We start from the raw sequence: 25,082 nt of genomic DNA, 5'->3' as shown, positions 1-25,082 counted from the left end.
GGTCACTTGCTCTTCTTACAGCCATGTCTCATAAGCAGCAGTGCAAACAAAATGCCCAGTCTCAACCCCACCAGCCCAAACTTTGCAGGCAAGGGTAGCCTTCATGCAGCAATTACACAGCAGCCTCTTGGCAATGCAGAAACCTACTTTGCTCAAGGCATTACTGCAGGGACCCCTTTCTTCTGTGCTAGCTCTGCGTGAGCAATGAGTTGGAAACATACTACCCAAATATTGCAAGACTAGGTTACGTGCAGAAAGTTTGAACAACAACTGCCTGACTTCCTAAAACTTATTTCAGAGTGTAAATAACCATCCGACTCTCGGAGTCACACACAGGCACATTTACCATTTTCCCTTCCCATCCCCATGCAGGTATTCCCTACCAAAGGTACAGTGTTTCGTTCCGCCTTGCTGTTTGAGATGTTCTGGATATGAAAAGACACGATGGTTTCCACCTGTCCCTTCAGCACAGCTTCTGCAGCCCTGCAAAGACAGACAGGCAGATGCACATATCCAGTTGAAGCTAAAAATCAATTTTTCTTAACTGGCCTCCCTTCTATCTTTCAGCTGGAAGAAGGGAGAAAGACTTAACCACACATTTCACTCTAGATAAGTAGCAAAAGAAAATGCTTACATCTACAAACTCATCAGCATTCAGGGTTCATGTCTCAATTTAAGCCATCCTGGCTGCTATTCATTGCATGGATTGCAAAACAATAGCTATCAGCATTTGCAAAAAAAAAAAAATATCCCCATACCTCAGAGAAGTAAACAGTTACTTCTCAGAGGAAAAAAGGTAGGGATATTCTCCACTCCAGCCTCTTCAGCATCCCTAAAACAAGTAACGACTTTTTGCTACTTGATGCAGAAAGTGCCCTTGATAATCTCTTAAAAGATGAGCACAAATACAATTCCTGCTCCCAGAAGACATTCAAGCATCTACCTACTTACTTGTTGGCCATCTCAGTAGAAAAGACGTAAACCACTTTGGATGGAGTCTTCTGCCCGCTTGCTGGCTCCAAAGTGGCAGTCAGACCATGGGAAGGTGTGGAAGACCTTGGGGCTGAAGCATTTGAAGGAGTCATGGAGTGTGGTGTGTGCTGAGACTCCTGGGACTTCACATGATCAGCAGAATTGCAGTCTGGAAAGCGACATAGGGGAAAAGAAGGGAATCATTATCTTGGGAGCTCTTTGGAAATCATTTCAGACAACTGATCAGAGCTTTTCCTCCTCTGGAATTTCCTGCTTCTTCGTCCAGTACCACTAAAGGCAATTCTTCTATTACACCACACATCTTTCCTCTAAAGCCATGGTGTCATTCAAGTAACATTGGGAGAAAGCTCATTTTGTCTCTTTCCATGGAAAGTGGCAGTTCCCAGAACTGATCTCTTTCAATTCTCTAATGACCGCAAAGAAAAGCAGAAAAGCTACACTTTAATGTAGGAACAAACACAAATGTCTGCCTCAAGAAAACACTCCTGCAAAATTTACTTTTTTTTTTGCTCAGCCACCTTAGCTAGGTGACCTAGAAAATGGACAACAAAGATGGACAACTGAACATGTAGTCTGGTTTTGCACTGCCTCACGGAGCCAGTGTTGGAGCTAGGAACAGAACACAGAAATCCCAGCTCTCTGGCTTGTGTTAGCAGTCAGGGTGCTACGGGTTATGTACCTGTGTTTACAAAACAGACTTGAATATTGTTTAAAACCCCAGTTACAACAGAACCGTTCCTGAAAGGCCAAAGGCCAGAAGGAGACCAACAGGTTGCATTTGTACTTTTAAATCCTCTGGGGGAGTTCAAGAGTTACAAAGGAACTTTCCCACCAGAGTCAGGTCTGGACTCTAACCGAGCGTGAACAAGACATTTACCAATGCCAGCTATGACAACCTCTCCTCTTCGCCTGCTTTCAAGACCTTTAGACTTCATTGGCTGGAACTTACAGAAGCCCAGACAAACAAATGTTTCACTAATACTTGCATAGCAATTCTCCATCTCACAGAGGATTCAGACTGATTGTCTGCACTTGCACATGAATCCTAGCAAACATACCTTTGATTTCCGGGTCATCATTAGGAGTCCCAGCTTCCCTCTGTTCAAAGGAGTCTGCCGAAATGCTCCTCTCTCTCTTCCCCTTCCCCTTGGCACCATTTCCAGCCCCATTCTTCAGCCCCATACTCCCACCCGGGCCAGGGAGCACTTTGGGGGTGTGACCTCCACTTTTGGGGTCACAGGGGGAGGGCTGGGATTGGCTGGTGGAGCCCCCTTGTTTGCCTTGGTTGGAAAATTTGGAATCCAGCTGAGGGTTGCCAGACGGGGACATCACTGTAGGGGGACGGACCATCACCTCCTGCTTTGATTTGGGGCTACTGGGGAGAGAGAAAAAATAAAAGAAAGAAAAGGAAAAAGTGACAAATCACACCATTGATTAATTCAGCCCTGTAGGAACAGATTGGAGTGAAGCAGAAACAACCACTGTCACCTTTGCAAGCTAAGACAATTGCTGACAAATAAAAAATGCCTGCAAGCTTAGAGTCATGCAGGTGCTTTTTTGAACATGCCCTGAAAGGGTTATTATCCAAGATGGGATCTCATTGCTCAAGAAGGCACCAGGGCAAACCACAGACCTGCCAGATCCCAGAAACTGCTGTCACATGAGGACCCACCTCTGGTGCTTCTGTCAATAAAGACAACGGTTTCTATGTGCACAGAGAAGCACCTCACACCAAGACCAGCTCAGAGTAAACAAACAAGGCACAATAAAGTTCACCTCACCATTCTCCTGGACCCCACCATGCTGCAGCTCTGCTCAGAGCAGACCCCCCCACACCCCCTCCCTTGTACCTCCCTATCCAGTTCTACAGGGAGCACAAGGAAAACCCAGCATTACTGCAGCATTCGTCATACATTGGGGCGAGCTGCCAGAGAAACACAAACCTCTGACCGTGAAAACAATTAAACCAGCTACAACCTGCCCCTGAATAAGGAAAGAGAAGGATACCATCTCCAAGAACACTCCTGCAAAATGGGGCAGTGAAGCTTCCTCAACTTGCCAAAGGAGACTCAGAGTCTTTCATTCCTCTTCCATCCAGCAAATTGTATCCTAAAAATATTTTGCTCCTCTGGGTTCTACAGATATTAGGCACCCCTTTCCTCCTCACCCTCCACTTACTCCATTGTTATCAGATCTTCTGCATTGTGTTTTCCCATCATCACTATCACTTCCAAAAGGCAGTACTTGCTAGCATCCTCACTGTGGGACTCACACAAGCTGTTCCTTCCTTTGGACAGACATCTGACTCAGAAGCATTCCCTCAGAAATACTATTAAGCTCCAGATGACCTCTAGGAGTAAATAATCCAACTCAAGAATGCTGTCAATCAGAACCACCCTAAGTCCCTGGACACTGCTTTGCTTCCCTATTCTTCCCCTTCCAAATAAGGGGGGAAGAAATGCTGACCTGCTGCACTGGCAGGTGAGTGACGCAGAGGATCTCAGTGCTCAGCTGATCAGTTCTCCAGGCTGTTCAAGCCAATAATATGGAGAAAGCATTCTGTGTGAAAGTACAGACAGAGAGACCTTCTGCTGCCCAACTACCCCTCGGGAAACAGATAATTAGAAAAGGAGGAAGGGAAAAAAAACCAAGATAGAAACAGCATGTTTACTCTCCTACAGCCTATCCAGGCACCTGGAGGAAGGGAGGAAAGCACAAGGAATGGAGAATCCACACCTCATGGCTTTACAGCTTTCAGCTCATCCTGAGCCTTGCAAACATGGAGACCATCAGCACCGTGCAGCCACTGCTCAGGCACTTAGTGGGTCCGATGGGAGCACAGAGGGACCAGGAAGCCACACAGCCCCAGTCCTTGGGCTAATCCAGCAGCAGAGCAGGGATGGCAACATGCACCAACCAGAGCAGCTGACTGCAGACTCTTCTCCTTACCTCTGTGTGTTGCCTGACGGGGAGTTCCTCACTTTGGGGTTACTGGAATGCATTGACAGAAATCCTGAGCTCACAGTCTCACACACACGCAGATGGGCTCTTGTCAAGTTCCTCTGGGGAGCGTGCCGCCAGAGGCAGCGTTGAAGCACTTTCTGCCACCCGCTTCTCTCAGTGCTGGCTGCCTGCTTGCCTTTTTTCTCTTTGCTCCTCGCTGCTTTTGCACTGGGCACTTCCCTCCTGCAGCTCCAGCATTCTCTAGACGCGTGCCTCCTGCTGCCCAGGGGAAGTCTCGCATCTCCAGGGCACACTGCAAACCACCCCCCGAGGAGAGAACAGAAAACCAGTGAGGAACTTCCCAAGCAGATGTGTCTGGTGTGAAGCAATGCATGGCAATTCTTCCCCCATCCCCAAGAAGACACAGGAGAAGAGCTTTCAGACAGATGTGTATTTCAGACCAGAGGCAGCCCTGGTTCAGTTTACAGGAAGTGAGGCCATCTTTCCTTTGTCCAAAGCAAATAATTCTGGAGTCAATAAAAGAGGGAAGCACCTTGTATCTGAACACTTTGATTCCAAATCCGTGCTCAGCTTAAAGACACCTCACAGCAAGTGAGCAGGAAACCAAAATTACAAATCCCCACCATGACTTAGCTATCCAGAATTCCCCTGTGAATGGCCGTAATCTGATATTTCTTAAGAACATAAACTCTGCCTAAATCTTTTGTCTCTTTGGTCCAATATACCTAGACATATGTTCAATGATGTGTGCTAAGGGTTACACAAAGGGAGAAAAATAAAATAAAATGCCTTCCTGACCACCTGTAAGCTACCAGCTATGTGTGATTACTCTGAAAACACCAGGGGTTAGTCACTCATCGTATCTATTAGAAAGGCCAAAAAAGCACTGGAGTAGTACCCATCTAAATTTGCTCAGCAACACTCCACAGATTATTGAGGCTTTAAAAAAAAAGGGCACAAAAAAAGCAGCAGCTTTTTCAGCTTCTTTCTAAGAAACAATATGCATGACGCAGGCAATAAGGCACATAAAGCTGTTTCTGGAGGCGGAAACTATTGAACATTACTGTTTACCTGCTTTGGGCTAAATTATTTTGGAACAAATGTCTGTCTTGTTTATGTTTCAACAAAATCTCTCCTGTTCATCTCACCTACTCAGATGCAAATCTACTTAATTTAGAATCTAACCAAGATTTATTGTTAATGTATTAGGCATTGCTAGTTAAATATTATTCAAATGTAAATATTCCCAATATTCCTTCTCAGCACCAAAGAAGTCGTTTCTTCCTATGTATACCAAATGAAACAAATCTTACTAGGATGGGAGTGTCTTGAATTTTATGAAGAAACTACTGTTCAAACTGCATTTCAAAACAAAAAATTGGCTTATGTGCTGATGACACCAGAGGATTAAAAGACATGGGCGCTCTGACCACCTCTGGCCAAGGAGAGCTATCAGCAGCTCGTAGTATTGAGCACCATGGTTTTCCAGTTCCCCAAATTTGTACAGTTGTGAGGTTGTGCTGTTACACATTTTAGTGACTTTGCACTGCTCTACTTTAACATGATAGTGATCCACACTGCAGTAGTTGTGTGAAGTTCTGCATCACCTCCAAAAATTCTCCTCTCTACCACACACCTCCTTCATGAGCCAGAGAAGTCATCCTACTCCCTATTCTCACCTCCACTGTGCTGTGCAAACCTATTAATGTGGGGAATGTTTCTGCAACAAATGTCTCATTTTAAAGGCTTCTTATCAGGCATAATCAGATGAACTCTAGTCTGATCCACACACTCCAGAGGACCCACATGCCTCTCTGGGGCTATTAGCTGGTTATCCCACTGATTTTGGGAACAATGTTGGAGTTACCCTATCACTATTGTTACTCCTATCATGTTGCAATTAGAGCTGGTCCTATACATATACATTAAAGAGGAGAGAGAACCTCTTCACACATACCTAAATTGTATCATCTTTACATGAAAATTTGGCTCCTATGTCTGTTTTGTTCAACAAAACTGTAACACTATCAACAGCACCCAACTCTGCTTTCCAAGAGATTGATACATCTGTAAAAGTCAGCGGAACTCCAGGAAATTTCAGCATCCTCACTTAAGGTGAAGGTGTGACTGAATATACAGTGAATTCCAGGTTTAAAAAAAAAGAATGAAAAAAGGAGTAACAGCGTAAAAGTGAGCAGAGCTTGATGCTTACAGCAGGACGTAGATGCCTGCATGATGAACTTAAGTATTCTCGTTGTTTCATCCTCCACTTTTCCACTTGAATATTTATGCATTATGTTACCTTCTATTACAAGATGAGAATTGTCTCAGAGTCCCAGTCTTGCACAGTGCAATGAGAAAACATGAAGAGAAGAATCACAATCACACTGGCTACATAGTATTCCTGACATCACCAAACTTTCAAGTACTTCACCCAGGGGTGGGAGGGGAACCCTCCAATTTTTTAACCCTTCTTTTTTATTATTCTATATACACACATCTTCCATATATTAGAACTGATGCACTCTGCAAGGGAACTGTGTTTTCCAATTTCAGTTTAAATTTATTCTTACCAGAGAGAGCTATAAAGGATACATCAATATATTCATTGGAGGAACAACAGCAACTCAACTTCCTCAGCTTCTTATTTCTGCACACGGGGAATGTACCATCTTTTATAATGTGAAATCGAATGTCTCATGATTTTTCTCAATGCACTTCTAACATATGTATGCCTGGGAATCTAGGGTTCAATAATGGAAAAGCTCTAGAGAAATGTAGTTTTGCAGCTGGACTCTGCCTGCCATAGCAAAGCCTGTATCATTGCTTTAAAATTAGAGGTAGGATCTAATTTTAGGTAGTGACGGTGAATGGTCAAACCACTTCTCAAGACATTTTGGAAAGCTACATCCAAGGCTGTATTTTCAGGATAGGTTTAAGGTATGCCAGGCAAAGGTTGCAGAGAAAAGGGGTGGTTCAGCTGGCTACTCATTCTCACCACCTCTCCTCACATCAGGGAAAGATCTGAATGGGAACTAACCCAAGGAAAACAACAGAAATTTCTATTCAGCTGGATTTGCCCCCTGATCTGGTTGATCATGTAACCACATCACTACCACTGCAAGCTAAAAAGAGGAGGTGAGAACAGGTGAAAATGTAGCCCCACCCCACTTGGTTGCAAGCCTACAATTTCAATGGTTTAAAATTAATTCAAACTTCAACTGCAGAGACAAAAGAGATGGATTTGCGTTGGTGGAGATATGATAGGTCCTTGCTTTTCTAGCAAGTAGCTTACCAAGACCCCTGGTGTCACGACACTGCAGTATTCATCGTGGAGGCCATGAGTTGCAAACCACTTGTCTCACAAAAAACAGTCACCTAGAAAAAGGAGATGAAAAGTTTCACCAACAAGAACTCACAGCCAAGCTGTACACCTCTTTCTTCCATGCATTCAAACACAGAAGCAGAGAAATCAAAACTTGCTCTGAACCACCAACAAGGGAAGCTTCTGCTCAGCCTGGAAAGATTTATCAGCACCCAAGAAGCCACCATCAGAATGGAAGACTCTGAATATCCATGCTGCCCATGGAGGGAAAATAGGGCAGATCTGCTTTATCACTCCCACGTTTAGCCAACTGGATACCTATGAGCTCATCTGTGCTTAGAGAAGCTGGCATGAAGCTCGGACATGTCACCTTCCCTTCTCTGCACCCATCTCTCTTCAAAGGCTCACCTTCCCCACACAATGTGCCCAGCAACACCTGCCAAACCCTTGTGCTTCATATACCCAACCTCCTCCACAGCCAGACAATGTATAAACAGAAACATGAAGTATCAGGTAAAGCCAGGCAATCACATCTAGGGGAAAACCAGGCAGGTTTTAGAAGGAGGAAGCACTGTCTACTGCTCTGGCAGCTCCTACTTCACATCGTTGCATACCCTACAGGAAGAAGGGAATCCAAAGCAAGTTTAAGTGCCTGAAAGTTCAGCAATATAAGGAAACACAGGCTCTGAGGAATGGCTTACTGGTAAATTTGAGGTTAATAAAAATGAGCAGTGACCTGCCAGCTTCTCCCTCACCCGCTGTGAAAACTGTAGTGGCTGCAAGAACAGTATGAATCCAGACAACACTCACACTGTCAGGGCCAGCGTGGTCTCTCAGAGCACTCTCAGCTATTTACACAGCATGGACAGCCTTGCAGCTAAAGTACAACTGCAAACTGAAATCACTACCAAAGTTTTTCTGTGTAATCCCAATGCATTCTGCTGACCAGATCTCCCAATAGAAACACAGGAGCTGGAGGCTCAATTAGTTACACATTGTGAAAGCCTGCGCATATTCTCTTCCCTCCAACATTCTCCAACTATTATCTACTGCAGCTTCACCTTAATAATGTAGCAATGTGCTGCCATGCAATCCACTTCACAAAACCAAACTACAAAGCTAGTCCCAAACAATGCAGCTACATTCTCCACCCAGTCCAGCCAAATCAAACAATGAAATCATCAACGTGATAGACCATCCTTATCTAGCCAGGTCACACCTGCAGACAGAAGCTGAAACAAACACCTATCGCAACAAGCTGCTTCATCCAGTAAAACTCACCACAGCAGCATAATCATCCCTGAATCCAATTACCCAGTTATATCTCCTCTCCCCTTTCCCCCACCCCACCCAATGAAACAATACAGGCTAAGCCATGCCAGTGCCAATACTGACACACCTCTACAAAAGCAGGGACAGAAATCACCTTTTCCCTTCAAGAGGAAAGCATGTGAATACCAGCACACATCAGGATGGAGAGAACCTATCACAAACATTGGTCAGAGCTCTATTCCTTGCAACATTCAATCCTAGCTTGGCAGAAAAGGGCAGCCTTGCAGACCATAGCTCAGGACTGCAAGAAGAGCACCATCCATCTTTTAGGCTACCCAGTTACTGCACTGTAACTCCATTCCCTAGTGTCCCATCTCTGCTGCTCACCTGCATGGTCTTAGCCCTGTCAGCACAAGACAGTTTGTTTCACAGTGAATTTAAGAGCAAAAGGCTGAGAGCATGCACACAAGCAGCTACCACAGAGTAACTAACAAGATGCAAAGGCACATCATAGTTTACCTTTCAGTTAAGTGTTTGAAGTATTTAAGTATATCTGTACTTCTACAAACCAGCCACTGTATTACTGTACTGCAAATAGAAGGTTAAAAAAAATTCAAACTAGCTAATTCCTACTTTGTGGCATTAAGCTGAAGAAGCTTGATGGTGACAAGTGGTCAATTACTTGGAGGTGTACAGCATTATGGCTATTCCAGCAGCAATAGCTGCAGTTATCACTGATTCAGTTTAGTCTTTTCTCCCTCTTTGAGAAGGAGAATGTGGAGAGATGAAATAAAGGCATACCAAGTAGATAAAAGTACCAGACTTGTGGCCTGACTGTGACATGAAGCATTAAAGGCAAGAAACCTTTCTCTGCGTACAAGAAAGAGCACACTGCTATTTTCCCCGTGGCCTTTCTGAGACTGTCAGTCTGTGCTGGACTGAGGGTGGTGAGAGCTCAAAATCAGCATAGAAAAAGAAAAAAGGCTGGAGACCTGCTGCTGCAGAAAACAAATGATGACTTTGAATGCAAGCTGAGCCTGCACCCCGAATTGTATCTGTGACAGTGGAGTGGGTAAGGAAGAAGAGAGAATGGAGAAGAGACTGCTCAGGAAAGAACAGAAGCTTTAGGAGGAACCAAGAACAGCGGGAGGTATTTGAGCAACTGCTGATCCTGACAGCCACCAGGAAGCAAACTTCTGCAAGTGCATCCACCAGTGGATTCCCTGTGTGACCTGAGAGGTGGGGCAAGGCAATGAATCAGCCAACGCGCTCCTTCAGCACAATTTTACTGGGAAGGGCACCTCCAATTTCTCTGACCCTCATTCAACCACATGAGAGGAAGAACAGCTGCACTGGCAAAAGGTGACTACACTACACCCAAGAGCTACCACTGGTTTTCATCACGTGCTGCACTTACCAGTTTTGTTGAGCATTTGATTATTTCACACACTTGCAGCTGAGCTGCACGTTACTTTTTAATAAGCTGCTGTTTAATAAAGTACTTGATTACACACCTCATTGATAAGGAGAGTGACTGGGAAACAAGGAGGACACAGGAAGTATTATTCAATGCTTTTATTGAGCTGCCAGACTTCCTTAAGATATGTAAAAGCAAATAGATAAAATGACATGAGTATTCTACACCCCATACATCTCCCTACAACACTCGAGGATATAGGGACACAAGACACTTCAATCCCTTGAACCAGTCCAAATTTCTAGATAGGGCTCCCTACCAAGGGCTATTAAATACACTTTTAAAATCTGCCTCTACCTCCTAGCAAAGGCTGTCCTCCTCATCCTTTCCCAGGAATGGATAAAGCACATGCTTGTAACACAACTGGGATCAAACCCATCAGCATTCAAGTAGGTCTGTCAAAAATGCAACCTTATCTTCTGCACACCTGCTCTGTGCTGGACCCAGGAAAGCAACTTCAACCAGCCTAAACATATCCAACTCTATCCCTTCCAGCACTTGTGACACAGCTGAAAACTAACTTTAGATAAGATACGAATAATATTCAGGAGACAACTTTCCTGTTTCATCCCACCAGATGTCCGTGTGTTCACTGGCACTGGCACAACGGAGGCAGCACTGACTGATGGCAAAGGCATGGATAGACTTGTGCTTGTTGAAATATATTTGTGCCCATCTTCTGCCAGGTACCTCTGCCCTTTTTCTTAAACAAAGGCAGAAAATACCTCAGGTACCTTCGGATAGGTAACTTGGATACCTAAGGGTAGGCAGAAATAACTTGTTCATCTAAGCTGATTAGATAGCAAGTCACAGCCAGTCATCAGTTTCTAGAGGGTCCTAACTTGTCCTGAAACAGTATGGACTTTCCTGTGTTTATGTCTTGACAATAAAAAATTATACACAAAGTCCTCACAGTCTCCCAAAGGTTTCCATCTTACCCACATCAGAGAAATCACTGCTACTCCAAAGTCTGCACAGCATTACCTCTCTGTTCAGAGTTTAATGCCAGAAATTACTCTCAATAAACAGAATAATTGAGAACTCATAGCAAAATAGGTTTAGGTGGCATGAATGTGGGGGCTACACAATCTCCACCAAGCAGCATTGCAACCTCCACAGGGAAAATACCTTCTCCTGTACACGTGGTGTGTAAGCACCTCACTGTTAAACTCTAAATGAGTAGGTTATTGCCCACAACTACCTCCAGCCCTGAAGCACAGAGAAAGGGGCTAAGCAAAGACAGACTCACTTAAAATTAGCACCTTGAAGACCTACAGACATAGACATGGAAAGGGCATGCAAGATTCTATGCCATTACATGGAGGGAAGTTCCTTTGAGTTGCTTCATTTAATGTAAGAATTTAGGGCCACAGGATAAGCCTCCCAGAAACTATAAGAATATATTTAATCACACCCATGCAAATGCAGTACCTGTGGTCACACAACACAGCTCTGTTGAGCCTACCTGTGCCTGCCCATCCATCTCTCAAATAAGACAGTACAGACATCCTTCCTCCCGTACTTCCTCCCAACCCCTATCACCACACATGCGGACCTTTCCCCAAAAACAAATCTCTCCTGAAGTCCATTCAAAACAACAAAGGCCACAGAAAATCCAACCTTTTGCTCTACATACTTAAAGTGTGCGGTGAAGACAATCACTGACAAAGCACAAAACAAACCCAAAGGCTCAGAGAATTAAGTGTTTTATGAGTTTCTCATGTCACTATCCCCTTTTCTGAGAAAATGGTATCTCTAGCAACTATTCTCTTCCTTCTGACAAGCACATGGATAACCAACAGTAGCCATGATATAAAGGCCGTATAAGCAATCAGTCTTTTTAGGTACTTTAAAAAATCATTCTAAAAGAGTCTTTTGTAACAGACACGCTGCCCGCTACTCTCACAGGCACAACTTTTAGGAGTTGTGAATAACACTAACACTTCTTGTCAAACAGAAAACTATACACCCGTTAAACTTCATTTTCAATGTATCTAACAACACTTCAGTGAATTATTAATCCAGTGGGGATGAATGGCTGTCCTAGACAGCTTCTGACTCTGTACAACTCCTTCCCCAAAGTAATGGAGGAGACAGACACTTATGGACACAGGTGATCAAATTCAAGGTATACACAGACAAACACGGAGAGCTTTTCAATTTCCCATCTGCTATTATGTAAAAAACACTTGAACTACTTGGTTCACTTGGGACTGGAACAAGCTCTTGGCAGATTCTGACACAGTTCCAGAAATCAGTCTGGGGAAAAAGCCAAAAGAAAAATTCTTCTAAAAACCCCTCAAAGCCTAAGCTGCAACTATCTGCTTCTGTACAGGAACATTATGAATGCTTCCCCTCAGTGTTCCTGCCACTTCAGCTTCACCAGCAGTAGTGGTATTGGCAGGTGCAGGTCAGCCAGGCCGCTGCCGGGACGTTGGGGACACCGTCGCGCACCGTCACGACATCGCACTGACCTCAGCTCAGCCCTGGCGCACTCCAGTGCAGCTGCCAACATCACTTCAGCTCCACCTCTGTTAGCAGTGCTGGGAGCAGTCTATGTACTTTACAAGTGGAGTTTGGAGCACCTTACGTGGAGCGTCACTTACCTGAGCAGCAGCCCGGCTGCCATGGAGTTCCAGCTATTGTTAACACCAATAAAGATCAAATGCTCAAGCAATAAGGGATTTTTCAAGAAGCATTTTAACAGTATTTCTCTAATACATGACAGGCTTTTGCAGCTTTCCATATCATGTTAGCAGTTAATAGCCTCAGCAGTCAGCATTGCACACAGGAGTCTAGTGGGTAATGATAGTTTTCCATGGGCTGCTTTCATAGCTTTGGCTTCTGTCAAAACTTCATTTACTTTTCAGGAGTTAGGAAAAGCCACAGGCAATCTCTTTCCCCTTACTTCTCTGGGTTTACTTTTTCAAAAACTTAAGTAAGGACATCAGCATGAACACCCACAGGTAAAAGACACCTGTATCGAGCTTGCCAGCAGCCCATTCCCTAGAAACTGATCTGTTGAAAGGGGCTGGGGGAAAATATGCTGAAATACTGGATGGGGAGACAGGACCAAGGAGACAGCAGTTTGTTTTCAAATATTAACACCACACTGCTTAAAGAAAAGGCTTGGGAGAAACAAGTCACCTATCAGTTCAGCACAGAAAAAAAAACCCAAGTGCTTTTTCCTTCCCTTTCAGCATCCCTTCAACAGGCTTCCAGAATGAAAGATAAGAAGCAATCCTCAGGCGTAACTCCTTGGGCTGCAATCTTGTCAGTTTTCATAAGCTAAGTGGGCCTGGGATGGGTCAATACAGGACAGAGCTCCTCTGAGGAAAACCCAGCGCTACAGCAAGCAGTAATTCCCCACTCTGCTGCAAGGGGACGCGACACAGGATGCCAGTCGGAATTGCTGGGGGCGAGCCATACCTTCCTTCACGTTAACCTTCACCTTTACAGCTCCCTGGTCTCTCTCATCCCAAATGAGCACTTTTCCAAGGCTCCCCTGAGCATCACTACCTTCCAGCAGTGTCTGCCAGACCAGTTTTCATTCAGGACTGTCACCACCAGCCATCCCTCTGCTTTGCTCTTTTACACAAGCCCTCCTGCTGTTCTCAAGCACCTGGGGAGCTCAACACCAGAAAGCTGCCATTCCCACGGGAGCAGAGCTGAAGAGTTACTACATCCCCTGCAGCTTACTGCTGGGTGAAACGTGTGCCAGGGCGTGCTTGTTCCTGGTGCACTGAACCTCTCATTTCTTTGCTTTTAGAACCACATTAGGCACGTGAGATGCAGCATGACCCTTGGTGACACAGTGCAGTGATTCCATACTGGCTTCCCAGTCATTAAATGTAGGCTCTTCCACACAGCAATGACTCTTCTAAGGAGTAAGGCACTTCAAAGAACTCCAGCGAGCAAAAACTGCGTGTACACAGTACTCCACGATGCTACATGATTATATCAAAGCTGCTAGGATGAAAAACTGACATTTGATAAATAACATGAGGTCACCTCAAAGATCTCAGAACACTGCATGTAAAAGTGTTATTTTGACAAGAAATTAAGCAATTGTATAATCAGGTCTATTATCAAATCTACTGCTTTGACACGATCTTATAAAAGTACGAGGAGCATGCAATTCCAATTGCTGCAGGATCCTCCCTCACTCAACACAAGATGTAGGCATTTAATATTCCTGTAGTTAGCCACGCATGTACAGCACAGCCTAACGCACTTCAAAGTATTTACTGTGCTGTATAAACACAGCACTATTTTCAAAGCCTCATAACTGTCAAATCAAAGCTGGCTTTCACTAAAGCATTCAGAAGCATTTCTGCTGGATCGTGGCTATTTGCCTGAAAGTTTCAGCCTTCTATCCACCAACCACAAGAAGGTTAAATTTTTTTTTTGTAAATATGCATATATATATAAAATTATTATTTTGAAGAGGTAGAATAAAGAATTTTCTTGCTAACAAGCTGTCAAATCATTTTGACCTGAGGTTCTTTACTCCTTTCTCATGCATACATATAAAATGTGGAAGAAAAACTTCCATTCCACTAGCAGAAGTCCTGAAAAGAGTTTCTCCATACATAGGACTGCCTCAACTGTCCATTGTACCAGCTCTCTCTGTGGAGGCTGTGGCTGCTCACCTCAACAGGCTACAGCTTGGTTTCGTATTACACTGCAAATACATTTCTAATCAATCCTCAAACAAATCCAGATTGGTACATAGATGAAACACTGCCATTTCACAGGCAGTGGAACAGTGATATCAAGACACCTGAAGAAGTCAGTTTAGCAAAATGCAGAAAGCAGAGCTCTGAGCAACATGAAAAATGGTCTGCACTGCTTGATCTTACCCAGTGTTTTTATCAGTGAACCACTAAACCAGAATTTTTGTTCAGGTCTTCACAACTCTGTACACACTGCAAAGGTGGCAAAGATAGCTTGACACAACATACACAGGCAGACTCACAGACTTAAAGCAATTTGTAAAGCGTAAGTAACGCGGTCGAGTAGATAAATCACAGGCACGTTAAGAGCCAAGCTCTGTTCTGAAGTTTGCCACCAAATCCAAGCAACCCCAGTTTTAAAAGAGCCCTTGGGCCCCAGCCACCCCTCTGATAAGGTAAAACACCCTTCGTTCAGAAGGCAGAGAGGACAACCACAGGCACACGGAGACCATCCAGTGACAAGGTGGGTCAGTAATTTAAAGCTCTCTTGCTCTGCTACTATGCAGACAGAGCCCCTCCAGAAAGCAAAGAAGGAAAAACACAGTGGCACTGCTTTCTTAAGAGGCCAAACAGCTATGAAAACAAGACACCCAGCTCAGAGCAATTGCTAATGCTAGGAGTTGAACAGGCAGCTGTGTGGCTATCTGTGCCTGAACAACAACTGCTCTGAACTCAATACAGAAAACAGCAAGCTCTCCCTCAATTCCATATGCAGCTAAATTATTGTGTATATCATCCACTCTTTATGCCATCGACTGTACCACTAAGGAGCACTTAAAACCAGCATTGTTTTCAAGACTACAGCACCCAATTTTCAGTGAAATCTCAGAGCTCCATCTTTCTTTGTTGAAAGAAATCATGTCAGTGGTAAAAGGCACTTTCCTTTTTCCTTCCTTCAAAAGGATTTCATTGATTCTGCCTCTGCTTTAAAAAACAAACAGGCCAACCACCTTACAGTTCCACTGTCCATCTCCCTTCCCTATTCACAAGCATCTTCTTGGAGGCCAAACAAGGAAAATCTCACTTCTGCTTTTAGGTCTGTCTGAAAAAAAGGGATCTCTCTAAAGAGATAACATTCATTCTTCAGATATAGTTAACTGCAATTTCATAACAGTATTTAAAATAAATTCAATTAGTGTTGTCAAAGTAGATCAAAATCAGAGCGCTCAGATTCAACTCTGCAAAAGAGTAGGTAAGAACAACCCACAGAAGTAGGAATAAAGAAAATGTAAAAAGTTGTGAAGCAGCAGTTCACTTCACAGTAGCCATAGTTTAGGAACTCAGACCAGATTTCAGGATGGTTCACCAGGATCCAACTAGAAGCCTATGGCACATCTCATACATTGGGGTTCTCAATCAAGTTTCCAGAGAGGAGTGTGAGAACCCTGCAGCCAACCCAGGCACAACAGGCTATTCCATCCCTCCCTTTCCCAATATAGAGGCACAACTGCTCGAGCAGAATAAAAAAGAAGGTTTAGACCACAGGCTTAATACCTCTTCCAAAATTTCTACTGTCACTGATTACGATAATTGAATATTCTTCATATTCTTAAAGACATCTGATGCTTTTTAACTCTTGTTGAATTCTTGCTCCTCAGCAAGATTCTCACAGCATGAGTTTCACTGCTTAATTGCAACCATACTAAATAGTCTATCGTCAATTTACAGTACATGTTCTGTATCATCAGAAAGTCTTGAAGCAGCAGAAACTCTTCCATAGCTAAACCACCACACTCTTCTGTTGGCCCTGCTTAAAGCTTCTTAAAGAGGGCTTCTCTTTTGATACCTTGCATATATGTTCAGAGATGATTTTTGGCAAAAAGAACAAGGTAAGCTGGAGGAACTGTTCTCAGGCAAGGGAAGCTGTAACAAACAGGTGTAAAAAACATTTAGCAAGTTTAGCAGACTCTTTGGGGTATAGTTAGATGAGCATTCCTTTTGGCAGCAATGCCAGCTCAAAGAACTGCTGCTACCAATATTTACTCCCACCCCTGCACCACACTGTCTGATGTGCCCGTGGCCAAACAGTGAACCAATTTGGCAAACTGATGCAGGCTAAGTATCATCATTTCTTTGCCAGGCTATTTCTAATCCAGATCAGCTCCCTGATCCATTCCAGCATCCAGCTGCTCCAACAGCAGCACCAGCACACACAGCGGGGTGGTGCAGAGTCAAAACAGATGAGCACCAAGGACTCCTCAAAACCCAGCTCTAGCACTGAAGGAAGTGCTCACAGGAATAGGAACAGAGGGCAGCTTGGCCCGCAGGTAAGGGTGCAGTGACAAAGGACACCCCTGCTTCTTCAAAAATATAAATCAAAAGTCAACACTGGAACAGCTCACTTGGATTCAGCACATTAAAATGTCACCTATTGTTGCTAACCAGCGTTTGTGAGCCTGCATGATCTTAAAGGCAACCCTTCAGAAATTTCCCAACAGATCGATTGTTTTTTGTTCAAGTTCTTCAAGATTATCTGGACTTCCTAATTACGAATAAAGTTCCTGTTCCTCTGGACTTGTATAGTCCCTACTACAAAGGAGGTCAAGCTCCAAAACAAACTTTTAAAGCAGTAAAAAAAGCCCCTAACAGACAAGTAAGGGTACATAGGGGAAAGCTCTTTTAAATTCAATAGGCAGAGCAGTGCTTGAACAAAAATTCAGCAATGAAATCTCCTTCCATTCACAAATTGCTCTGAAAACCTGAGTTAACACCTTTATTTTGCCAGCAGGAAGACTAGAGGGACTCCAGCAGAGCTTGTAAGCAGGAAATCCAAGCCCACGGCAAAACTTGCTGGGTTAAAGGACTTCATATCTATGTAAACAGACCACAGACCTCAGTGAGGCACAGAGATTTCTGTGAAGTCCAAGGCCATGCAAACTAGTTAGAAGGATTTTATGAAGGCTGCCTGCATTGCTGTGAAGAAATTCTGACAAACTTCTACAAAGCAGAAGAGATGAAGCCCTGCAAGGTAGCACAGCTCACATTTAAGATAGGAATTAGTTTGAATACTCACTTGAGTGTAATTGCTTCACAGGATAAAGTTGTTGCTTTTTGGGGTTTGGGTATTTTTCCTATTGAATTTATAAAAGACCAGCAAAATTCCTAAGCCATAGGCACAGTTTGTAAGGCAAGGGAATTGACACAGCATGTCAAGAATTCAAGAGGAAAAAACAACATCTAGAAAGAAATATGTAGAAACAGGTATGGGAAGTCAGTGTGCTGCAGAGTAGCAACTCTTTGAATAGCGGGGAAATATGGATCAAAGGTACTCCATTCTTATCCACATCAAACATATAAACTGCTCAGAAAAGCTGTCGTATACGAATATTTTAGCCTTGTGGCTTATAGTTGCCTCGGTTTCTATATTTGGATATCTGGATATTTGGTGACAAATGCAGTTTCTCTGGCTGTGGACTAACCCTAACTGAAAACAATCCAAGCACATGAACTGTAAAGATGAAATGCAAGATGGGGGGAAGGAGGGGAAAATCACAGGGAAGAAAGAGTCCACACCCTTTGTATTCATAATATACAGAAGAGATCTACAAAGTTTCTGGTTGTATGAACAGAAACCTATTTATTTTCTTTCACATTAAAATTCAGGTCCTGCCTAGCTTAGAAGATTGTGTTGACCAATAAACAAATTAACTGATCACAAGAGAGAAAAGCAAAATACCTCCCCAAAACAAACAAGAAAAAAAAAAACCCTAGCCTACAAAAAGATGGTCACAACAGTACCATCATAGTCCAGCTACTCCCCCACACCAGAGCAAATCACAATTTCTCCCAGAACATCTTTAGATATCTAGGAGCTAAATAATCTGTATTGGGAAAACTACGCCGGGAAGTCATAAACAGACATTTACCAAACATTGCAAAAACCAAGTGCACAGACACAAAATACGTCCCCAAAAGAATTTATCACGTTAACCTGACCAAAGATGAGCAGCTGAATGGGAGGGGGACTTACACAAAAACTTGTTTAGGGTGGGGTTTTTTTTTTGCTTGGTTTTGTTCACACTTATTTAACGTCAATGATTGATTAACATTTTGGATAAAGGAGGTCTTTGTTAGTGATTCAGCATCTCCACCCCTTCAATTAAGGTGTTAAGAGTTCACACAAGTGCAGTGAGACCCAAGATCCCCAGACCCTTCTCCACAATAAAATCCCGACCCAAAAAAAACAGATTTTAAAAAAACCCCATAAAACAAAAAACCAAAACAAAACCGCACTCGTCCCACTGAGAAAATTCCAAAATCCCAAAACTAACATCGTTGCTAACTCCAAGTCAAGAAAAGAAAGATGCCTTTCTTTTGTTGTTTGAGGAGAGGCCAGCAAGGGAGACAGGGAAAGAATATGAGCCCCTGAGCCATTTTTATGCACTGAGTAAGAAAAAAAGGACACATTCATTAAAAATAATCTCTTTGGAGATCACTGTTAAAAGAAAAAAATCCACACCATCATGCCAGCTTGTCCAAAATGGCTATAAAACCTCAGGAAAACAACCCCCGTAGTTCAGGTAAGAAAGCAGATCCCTGTCCCATGGGATGCAGGCGTGAGCACTCCTGCAAGCACAGCTCCTCTGCAGTAGGACGGACACAAAACCACTCTGTGTGTGTGCCCCTGTTCAATTTCCTCAGTTCCACACCTGTAACACCCCACTTCAGCCAGAAATTGGCCATTACAGACCTCATAGGAAGAAGCAGGAGAGAGGTAAACAAAAAGAAGTGGGAATAAAGCTGTTTAGGTATGTTAATTCTTTCATTCCATACCCTTTTATTTGATTTCATATAATGCCTTGCCTAGCTTTCCAACGTTTGTATCTGTAATATCTCAAGCAATCACTGATCAAATAATCCAATGAAACAGAAGAAAAAAATCTACATCACTTTTTTTTCCTCATTCTTTTAAAGCTTGATACATTTAAGGATGCTTCAGAGCATCCTATGTCTGTGCGGGCTTTTCATAGAGAAATCAAGGACAAAATACTTTCAAAGAAAATAAAAATGTTACTGGAACCCCTAAAAACTGAGAGAGCTGTCTCCCCTGCTTCCTCCAACTGTGTTTTGACACAGCAACCAGTCACCAACAGGGAGGCTTAAGGAGACACACTTGACTTGGCACAAGCCTTTCTTCCCTGCCCAGACCAAGGAGAAGGTGTTACTTTAAACAGGTAAGGGCTACCAGACTTGATGTTCCTCTCACAAAAGTGAGGTTCATGGTTATTTCCAGACCAACTTCAGAGTCCATGTTAGGTTTGGCATCTGAAGAATAAAAGCATCTTCCCTTTCACCTTGGTGGCCTTTGAATCACTCCACAACCAGCTCCCAGCTGACACTCATTTCATTCTTTCTTACTTTCTCTGCTGCATGACAATTTTTTTATTTCTCATGTAGTTTACTATTAAACCACTAATCATGTAATCATCCCACCTTAATATTTTACACCCAAATAGCAACCCACAATGGACTGTCACATCAGATTCTTCCCATCTGTCTCCTCATGCTTTGTCTACTCTCCCTGAGTAACATCCACCTTCCACATCCCAAATCCTCCATCTTCAGAGACCTTTTTAGACCCATCACCTACACAGAGAACTTGGGGACAGGAAGCTGGACAACACAGAAAAACAGGGTTCTCTCTCTCACCCTAGAAGTGGAGCCTTGCTGCCTGCATGCATCCACCTTGTCCCACCATTTCCCTAAGCATTTGGGGTCTCCACTGTTCATTTTTTTTCTCATCATCCAATCCTTAACCTCATGAAATTTGCAGTGTTTCTACAGATTTAGCCTCTCATCCCCCTTTGCAGTCAGCCAGAGCACAGACTCCTTCTCATGCATACACACACAGAGCCTCTCCTCTACCTAGTAGGAATCCTTCCAAATAAACTGCCTTGTCAGATACTGTTCTTCCCCAAAATCCCTATATACGAGATCCCCTCCCACACTCTTAGTATCCCACAAACTCCTCTTGCACAACTATCCCACCTACCAGTTTGATACTACAGGCTTAGCTTCCCTGGATTCCTGCTCCCCTGATCTATCTACACTGCTTCCCAGCTCTGGAGCCCTACGATTTCCCTCATGACCGTGTGCACCACCTCCCTCATGCTGAAAGCACTTCCTACCCCATATTCCGGCTCCCAATGCTTCCCCACACCACAATCCCACTCCCATATCTCTTTCTTACAATGACTCAAGTTGCAACTCCTCACATGCTTCCCTCCATGTATCATTCTCCCCAGCAAACCTCATCCTCATTTCTTCACCCAGCTCTCCACATTTTTCCTGCAGACACACATATTTCAGTACTTCCTGCACCACAGCCCCCCATCCTTTCCTCACAGCATGTCCCAGGTGATCTAACATCCTATACACCACCTCCCACCCTCTCACTTCATGTTTCACCTTGTATCCCACTCCCTGCATCCCTGCTGTGGATCTCTGTGCCCCAGCCCCTCACTTCAGCTCAACCAGAGTTCACACATGCAGCTCCCACCCCACTTTCACACCAGCTTCTTTCTCCTAGGACAGTCTTCACTCCCAACCCAACAGCTCCTCCCATCCTATGTCCCAGCCCCTCACTGAGATCGGAATCTCATAACCACCTCTTTAGTCCACCCAGCACTGTCCTCTTCCACAGCACTTCCGAAGGCACTTCCACACACCTCAGGGCAGCACAGATCACCACAGTGCTGCACCCCACAGCCCTCGACACAGCACAGACCCAGTGCCCCCAGCACAACCCAGAGTACCCCACACACGCCTTCCCACAGCAGAGAGCCCCAGCGCATCCCCCGCACCACCAAGCATCCCACACATCCCTCCACCAAGCACAGCTCTTGGAGCATCCCATGCACCACGCTGAGACCCAGGACAGCCCACACATCCCTCCTCCCAGCACATCCCCTATGGCATCCCATACATTCCTCCATATATCACAGCCCCCGGGGCATCCCGTGCACCACAACGCGAGGCAAAGCATTCCATGTGCCGCTCCATACAGCACAACCTCCAGGGCTCCCAGTGCACCCCAAAGCACCCCAGGCATCCCAAGGAGCACGGCTCCCAGAGTATCCCCCATGCCCCACACATCCCTCGATGGAGCACAGCTCCCGGAGCATCCCCGGCTCCCCACACAGCCCTCCGTGGAGCACATCCCCTGCTATCCACACAGCCCTCCATGGAGCACAGCTCCTGGAGCATCCCCTGCTCCCAACACATTCCTCCATGGAGCACATCCCCCAGGCATCCCCTGCTCCCCACACATTCCATGGAGCACAGCTCCCGGAGCATCCCCTACTCCCCACACATCCCTCCACGGATCACAGCCCCCAGGCACCCCCTGCAACCCCTGAGCTCCCCTCGCCGCCCCCTTCGGGGCACCCCGGGGCCCCCCCAACTCCAGAACTTGGGGCGGGCGGTGCGAGTGCCGGTGCCCGGTGCCCGCCCCGCACTCACCGCGCTCAGCCCGGGGCCGGCGGGGGCGGCGCGGCGGCTCCGTCCCCCTCCCGCACACACACACAGGCTCCATTGTCCGCCGGCGCCTCCCCCCCCGCTCCCCGCGCACATGGTACCGCCCAGCGCAGCCCCTCGAGCCCGTTCCCCCCGCCCGCTTCCCCCCCCCCGCCTTTTCCCCACACCAGTTCTACCCCCCCCCCCCGCACCCCCCCTCCCGCCGCGTCCCGCAACCCGCGGAGAGAGGAATGGTACCGCCCGTCGCGCGCGCCCCGCCCCGGCAATGGTACCGTCCGCTACTCACTCGGCCGGCGGCGGGACCGCCTCTCGATCCCCGCGCCGCGCAGTGGTCTCGCCCGGCCCCCCCGCCCTGCCTCTCCTCTCCTCAGCCGGAGGGAGGGGACTGCGTCCCTTCCCCCTTCGCCGCACGGTGGTACCAGCCGGGCTCTTAAAGAGACAGGCTCCCCTCGGCCCCGCGGCCCCGCCCCTTAATTAACATAGCCCGGCCCCCACCCCGCGGCGGCCACGCCCCCTCCTCCCCTTTTAAAGAGACCGCGCGCCCCGGGCTCTTCTTAAAGGGGCCGCCTCCCCCGCGTCCCCCCCCTCCTCCCCCCCCGCCTCAAACTCCCTTCCGCGGAGTCAGGCGCCGAGAGTCGCCCTCACTTCCCCGGTTCCCCGGGAGGCGATGAAGAGGCTCCCCGTGCTCCCGGTGCCCGCCCGGTACCGCAGGGGAGGCGGCCCCGGTGGGGCCGGGGAGGGGCCCTCGCGCTCCCCCCGAGGCGGGCGCGCGCGGGGGGCCCGCCCCCCCAACGGCGGCACCCCCTTAACGGAAACGGCGCGCGGGGCCCCTGAGGGGCTGCGCGCGGTCCCCCGGGGGATGTGGGGATGCTGTACACGGGATGTGGGATGGCGCCGCACGGCCCCGAGCTGGTGCCCTTCCCGCCCTCCTCGGCACCGGCCTGCCCAGGCCCACCCCGCTGCCGGTGCCATAGTACCCCCGCCTCAGCCTCGCTGCCCCGCCGCGAGAGGGATTCCACGCGCCCGAGGCGGGCACCGGGAATCGCCCGCCTGCCCGGTGGCACGGCCCGGGGGAGCCGCTGGACTATCGTGGAGTGGCTCGGGCCGCTGGCACATGTCCCTTCCACATGTTTCTGAGGAAGGCGGGATGAGAGCGGGGGAGATCTTGTGGAGGAGGAGCGCGTCCCTCCTCCCCGGGGGCTGAGCACCCCGACTGCCCTCCCGCCGAGTGACCTGAGGGCTTTCTTCGGGTGGGAGAAAGCGCCGGGATAAGCAGCAGCTTGGAACTGAACAGGGAGGGACCAGGCAGTAATGGCAAACAGACACAACCTATCAACTCCTAAAAATGCCCAAGGGCCCCATCCTGGACAAATACTCCGTATTTGGGGGATTAGACATCAATGTAGTTTGGTTTCAAACTGGCAGTGAAGAGTTTTGAAGATTTGTGGCAATCCCCCGCCCTATTCAGTCTGAGACTTACTCTGAGAAAAGACGGCTTTCAACATCCACTAATCCTTCTCCTTCACCTCCACAAAATGTTCTTAAAATGGGCGATCTCGTGGCTGTGAGGAAGAGGTTTCCAAACCACCGGTGGCACATCGATGCAGCCGAACAGAGAAAGTCAGCGGATCAGTTTTGCTTATCCGCGCTGCCTGAATAACCTGTTTAGCCAATACAACATCAGTGAACAGAAATGCAGTGTCCTCCCTCCCCCTTTATCCTCAAACGACCCATTCTTTGTCCAACTCCCATCTTGTCCAACTCCCACTTTTAAGTAACTCAAGTCTTTGGAAGAAGACCCTTTTAGCGCAACATTCATGCTGGGCGTTGCTCTTGGCAGATAAAACCACCTCCTCTCTTTGCTCAGCCCTCAATCCCTTTTTCTCCTTTTGTCCCTCTCTTCTCCTCCCCTTGTCCCTGCCCACTTGCAAACACTGTTAAAGAACTCTTTACAGTTTCCTGAGCACTGCAACAGTAGCTAATTATCACCTCTTACCCCAAATAGATACTGTTCCTTCAGGGAGATACTTCTTAACAGTGGGGTTTCAGTCCCTTCTGATTTGCAGACCAGAGACCCGAAGCGGTTCCCGCTGGACAGACTTTCAGCCCACTGACACCCTTTCCTGACAAGTCCCTGGGGCTACAAGCTCCCAGGATACACGACCCGAAGGTGAAAATCTCTGGTCTCTGACAAGTCTTTCCACCCACTGGCACCAGCCCCACCTGCATCTTTCCAGTGATCGCGGCCAGCACCTTCTACGGCTGAAGTGTCGGTGGAACTGGAACCACCACCTTTGCTGCCGTCGGTTCCACACGCTCCTTTACCTGATGTTTAAACCTTGCCCATTTTTACATTGATGCGGGTCTTTTTTAATGCAACACCTACAATTCCCCCTGTCCTTCAAGCATCCCCCACCATGCTGGCCAGGCAGCCCAGCACGGTGTAAGGAAGAGAATGTACTTCACAATGCTTCCGACAGAAGACCCAGTCCCACTCTCACCTACCCCAGGAACCCATCGTGGTTTGCTTAAAAGGAAGTTGTTTGCCCTGGGCAGTAGAGGCTGGGATTTTTCTGTGGAGCCTAAGGAAGCCAGGCACTCAGCATCCGTTTTCCAAAGGTACCTCTGAAAATCCCACCCTGTGCCTCAATCCCGACACATGCAACAGCAGCGAAAAAATACGAGGTAGTGAACTGCCTTTTTGTTCTCCCCCCTCCTCTGACCCAGTACTTTGTTGTCTTGTCCCTTTAGGAGTCAGACCGGGGAAAACAAGCACAAAATGCTACGAGTTTGCAGATGCTGTGGTTCCTCCGACTCCTCTCCCATCCCCCCGACCCCA

At 46.5% G+C, this 25,082-nt stretch overlaps 1 protein-coding gene across 6 annotated transcripts in view; it reads right to left on the bottom strand.

Annotated features, from left to right (window-relative positions):
* The window catches only part of BCL9 (BCL9 transcription coactivator), a 57,886-nt gene that overhangs the window by 7,393 nt on the left and 25,411 nt on the right, over positions 1-25,082 (bottom strand). The window contains exons 2-7 of one of the 6 annotated variants that reach the window (XM_039555886.1): positions 23,724-23,904; positions 7,253-7,335; positions 3,943-4,249; positions 2,052-2,365; positions 952-1,141; positions 384-483 (exon numbers count right to left, since the gene is read on the bottom strand). In XM_039555886.1, coding sequence (XP_039411820.1) covers positions 384-483; positions 952-1,141; positions 2,052-2,365; positions 3,943-3,995 — 657 coding nt within the window. In that variant the 5' untranslated portion in view covers positions 3,996-4,249; positions 7,253-7,335; positions 23,724-23,904. Of the gene's footprint in view, positions 1-383; positions 484-951; positions 1,142-2,051; positions 2,369-3,942; positions 4,250-7,252; positions 7,336-22,228; positions 22,311-22,529; positions 22,607-23,723; positions 24,119-25,082 lie in introns of those variants that run through there. The other 5 variants (XM_039555858.1, XM_010399484.4, XM_039555876.1 and 2 more) reach the window with 5 other exon arrangements.

Source organism: Corvus cornix, chromosome 1 (genome assembly GCF_000738735.6).
Source record: "Corvus cornix cornix isolate S_Up_H32 chromosome 1, ASM73873v5, whole genome shotgun sequence".
Taxonomy (NCBI): Eukaryota; Metazoa; Chordata; class Aves; order Passeriformes; family Corvidae; genus Corvus; species Corvus cornix.
Note: the sequence above shows the minus strand (reverse complement) of the source record. Positions and strands in the feature narration are given on the sequence as shown.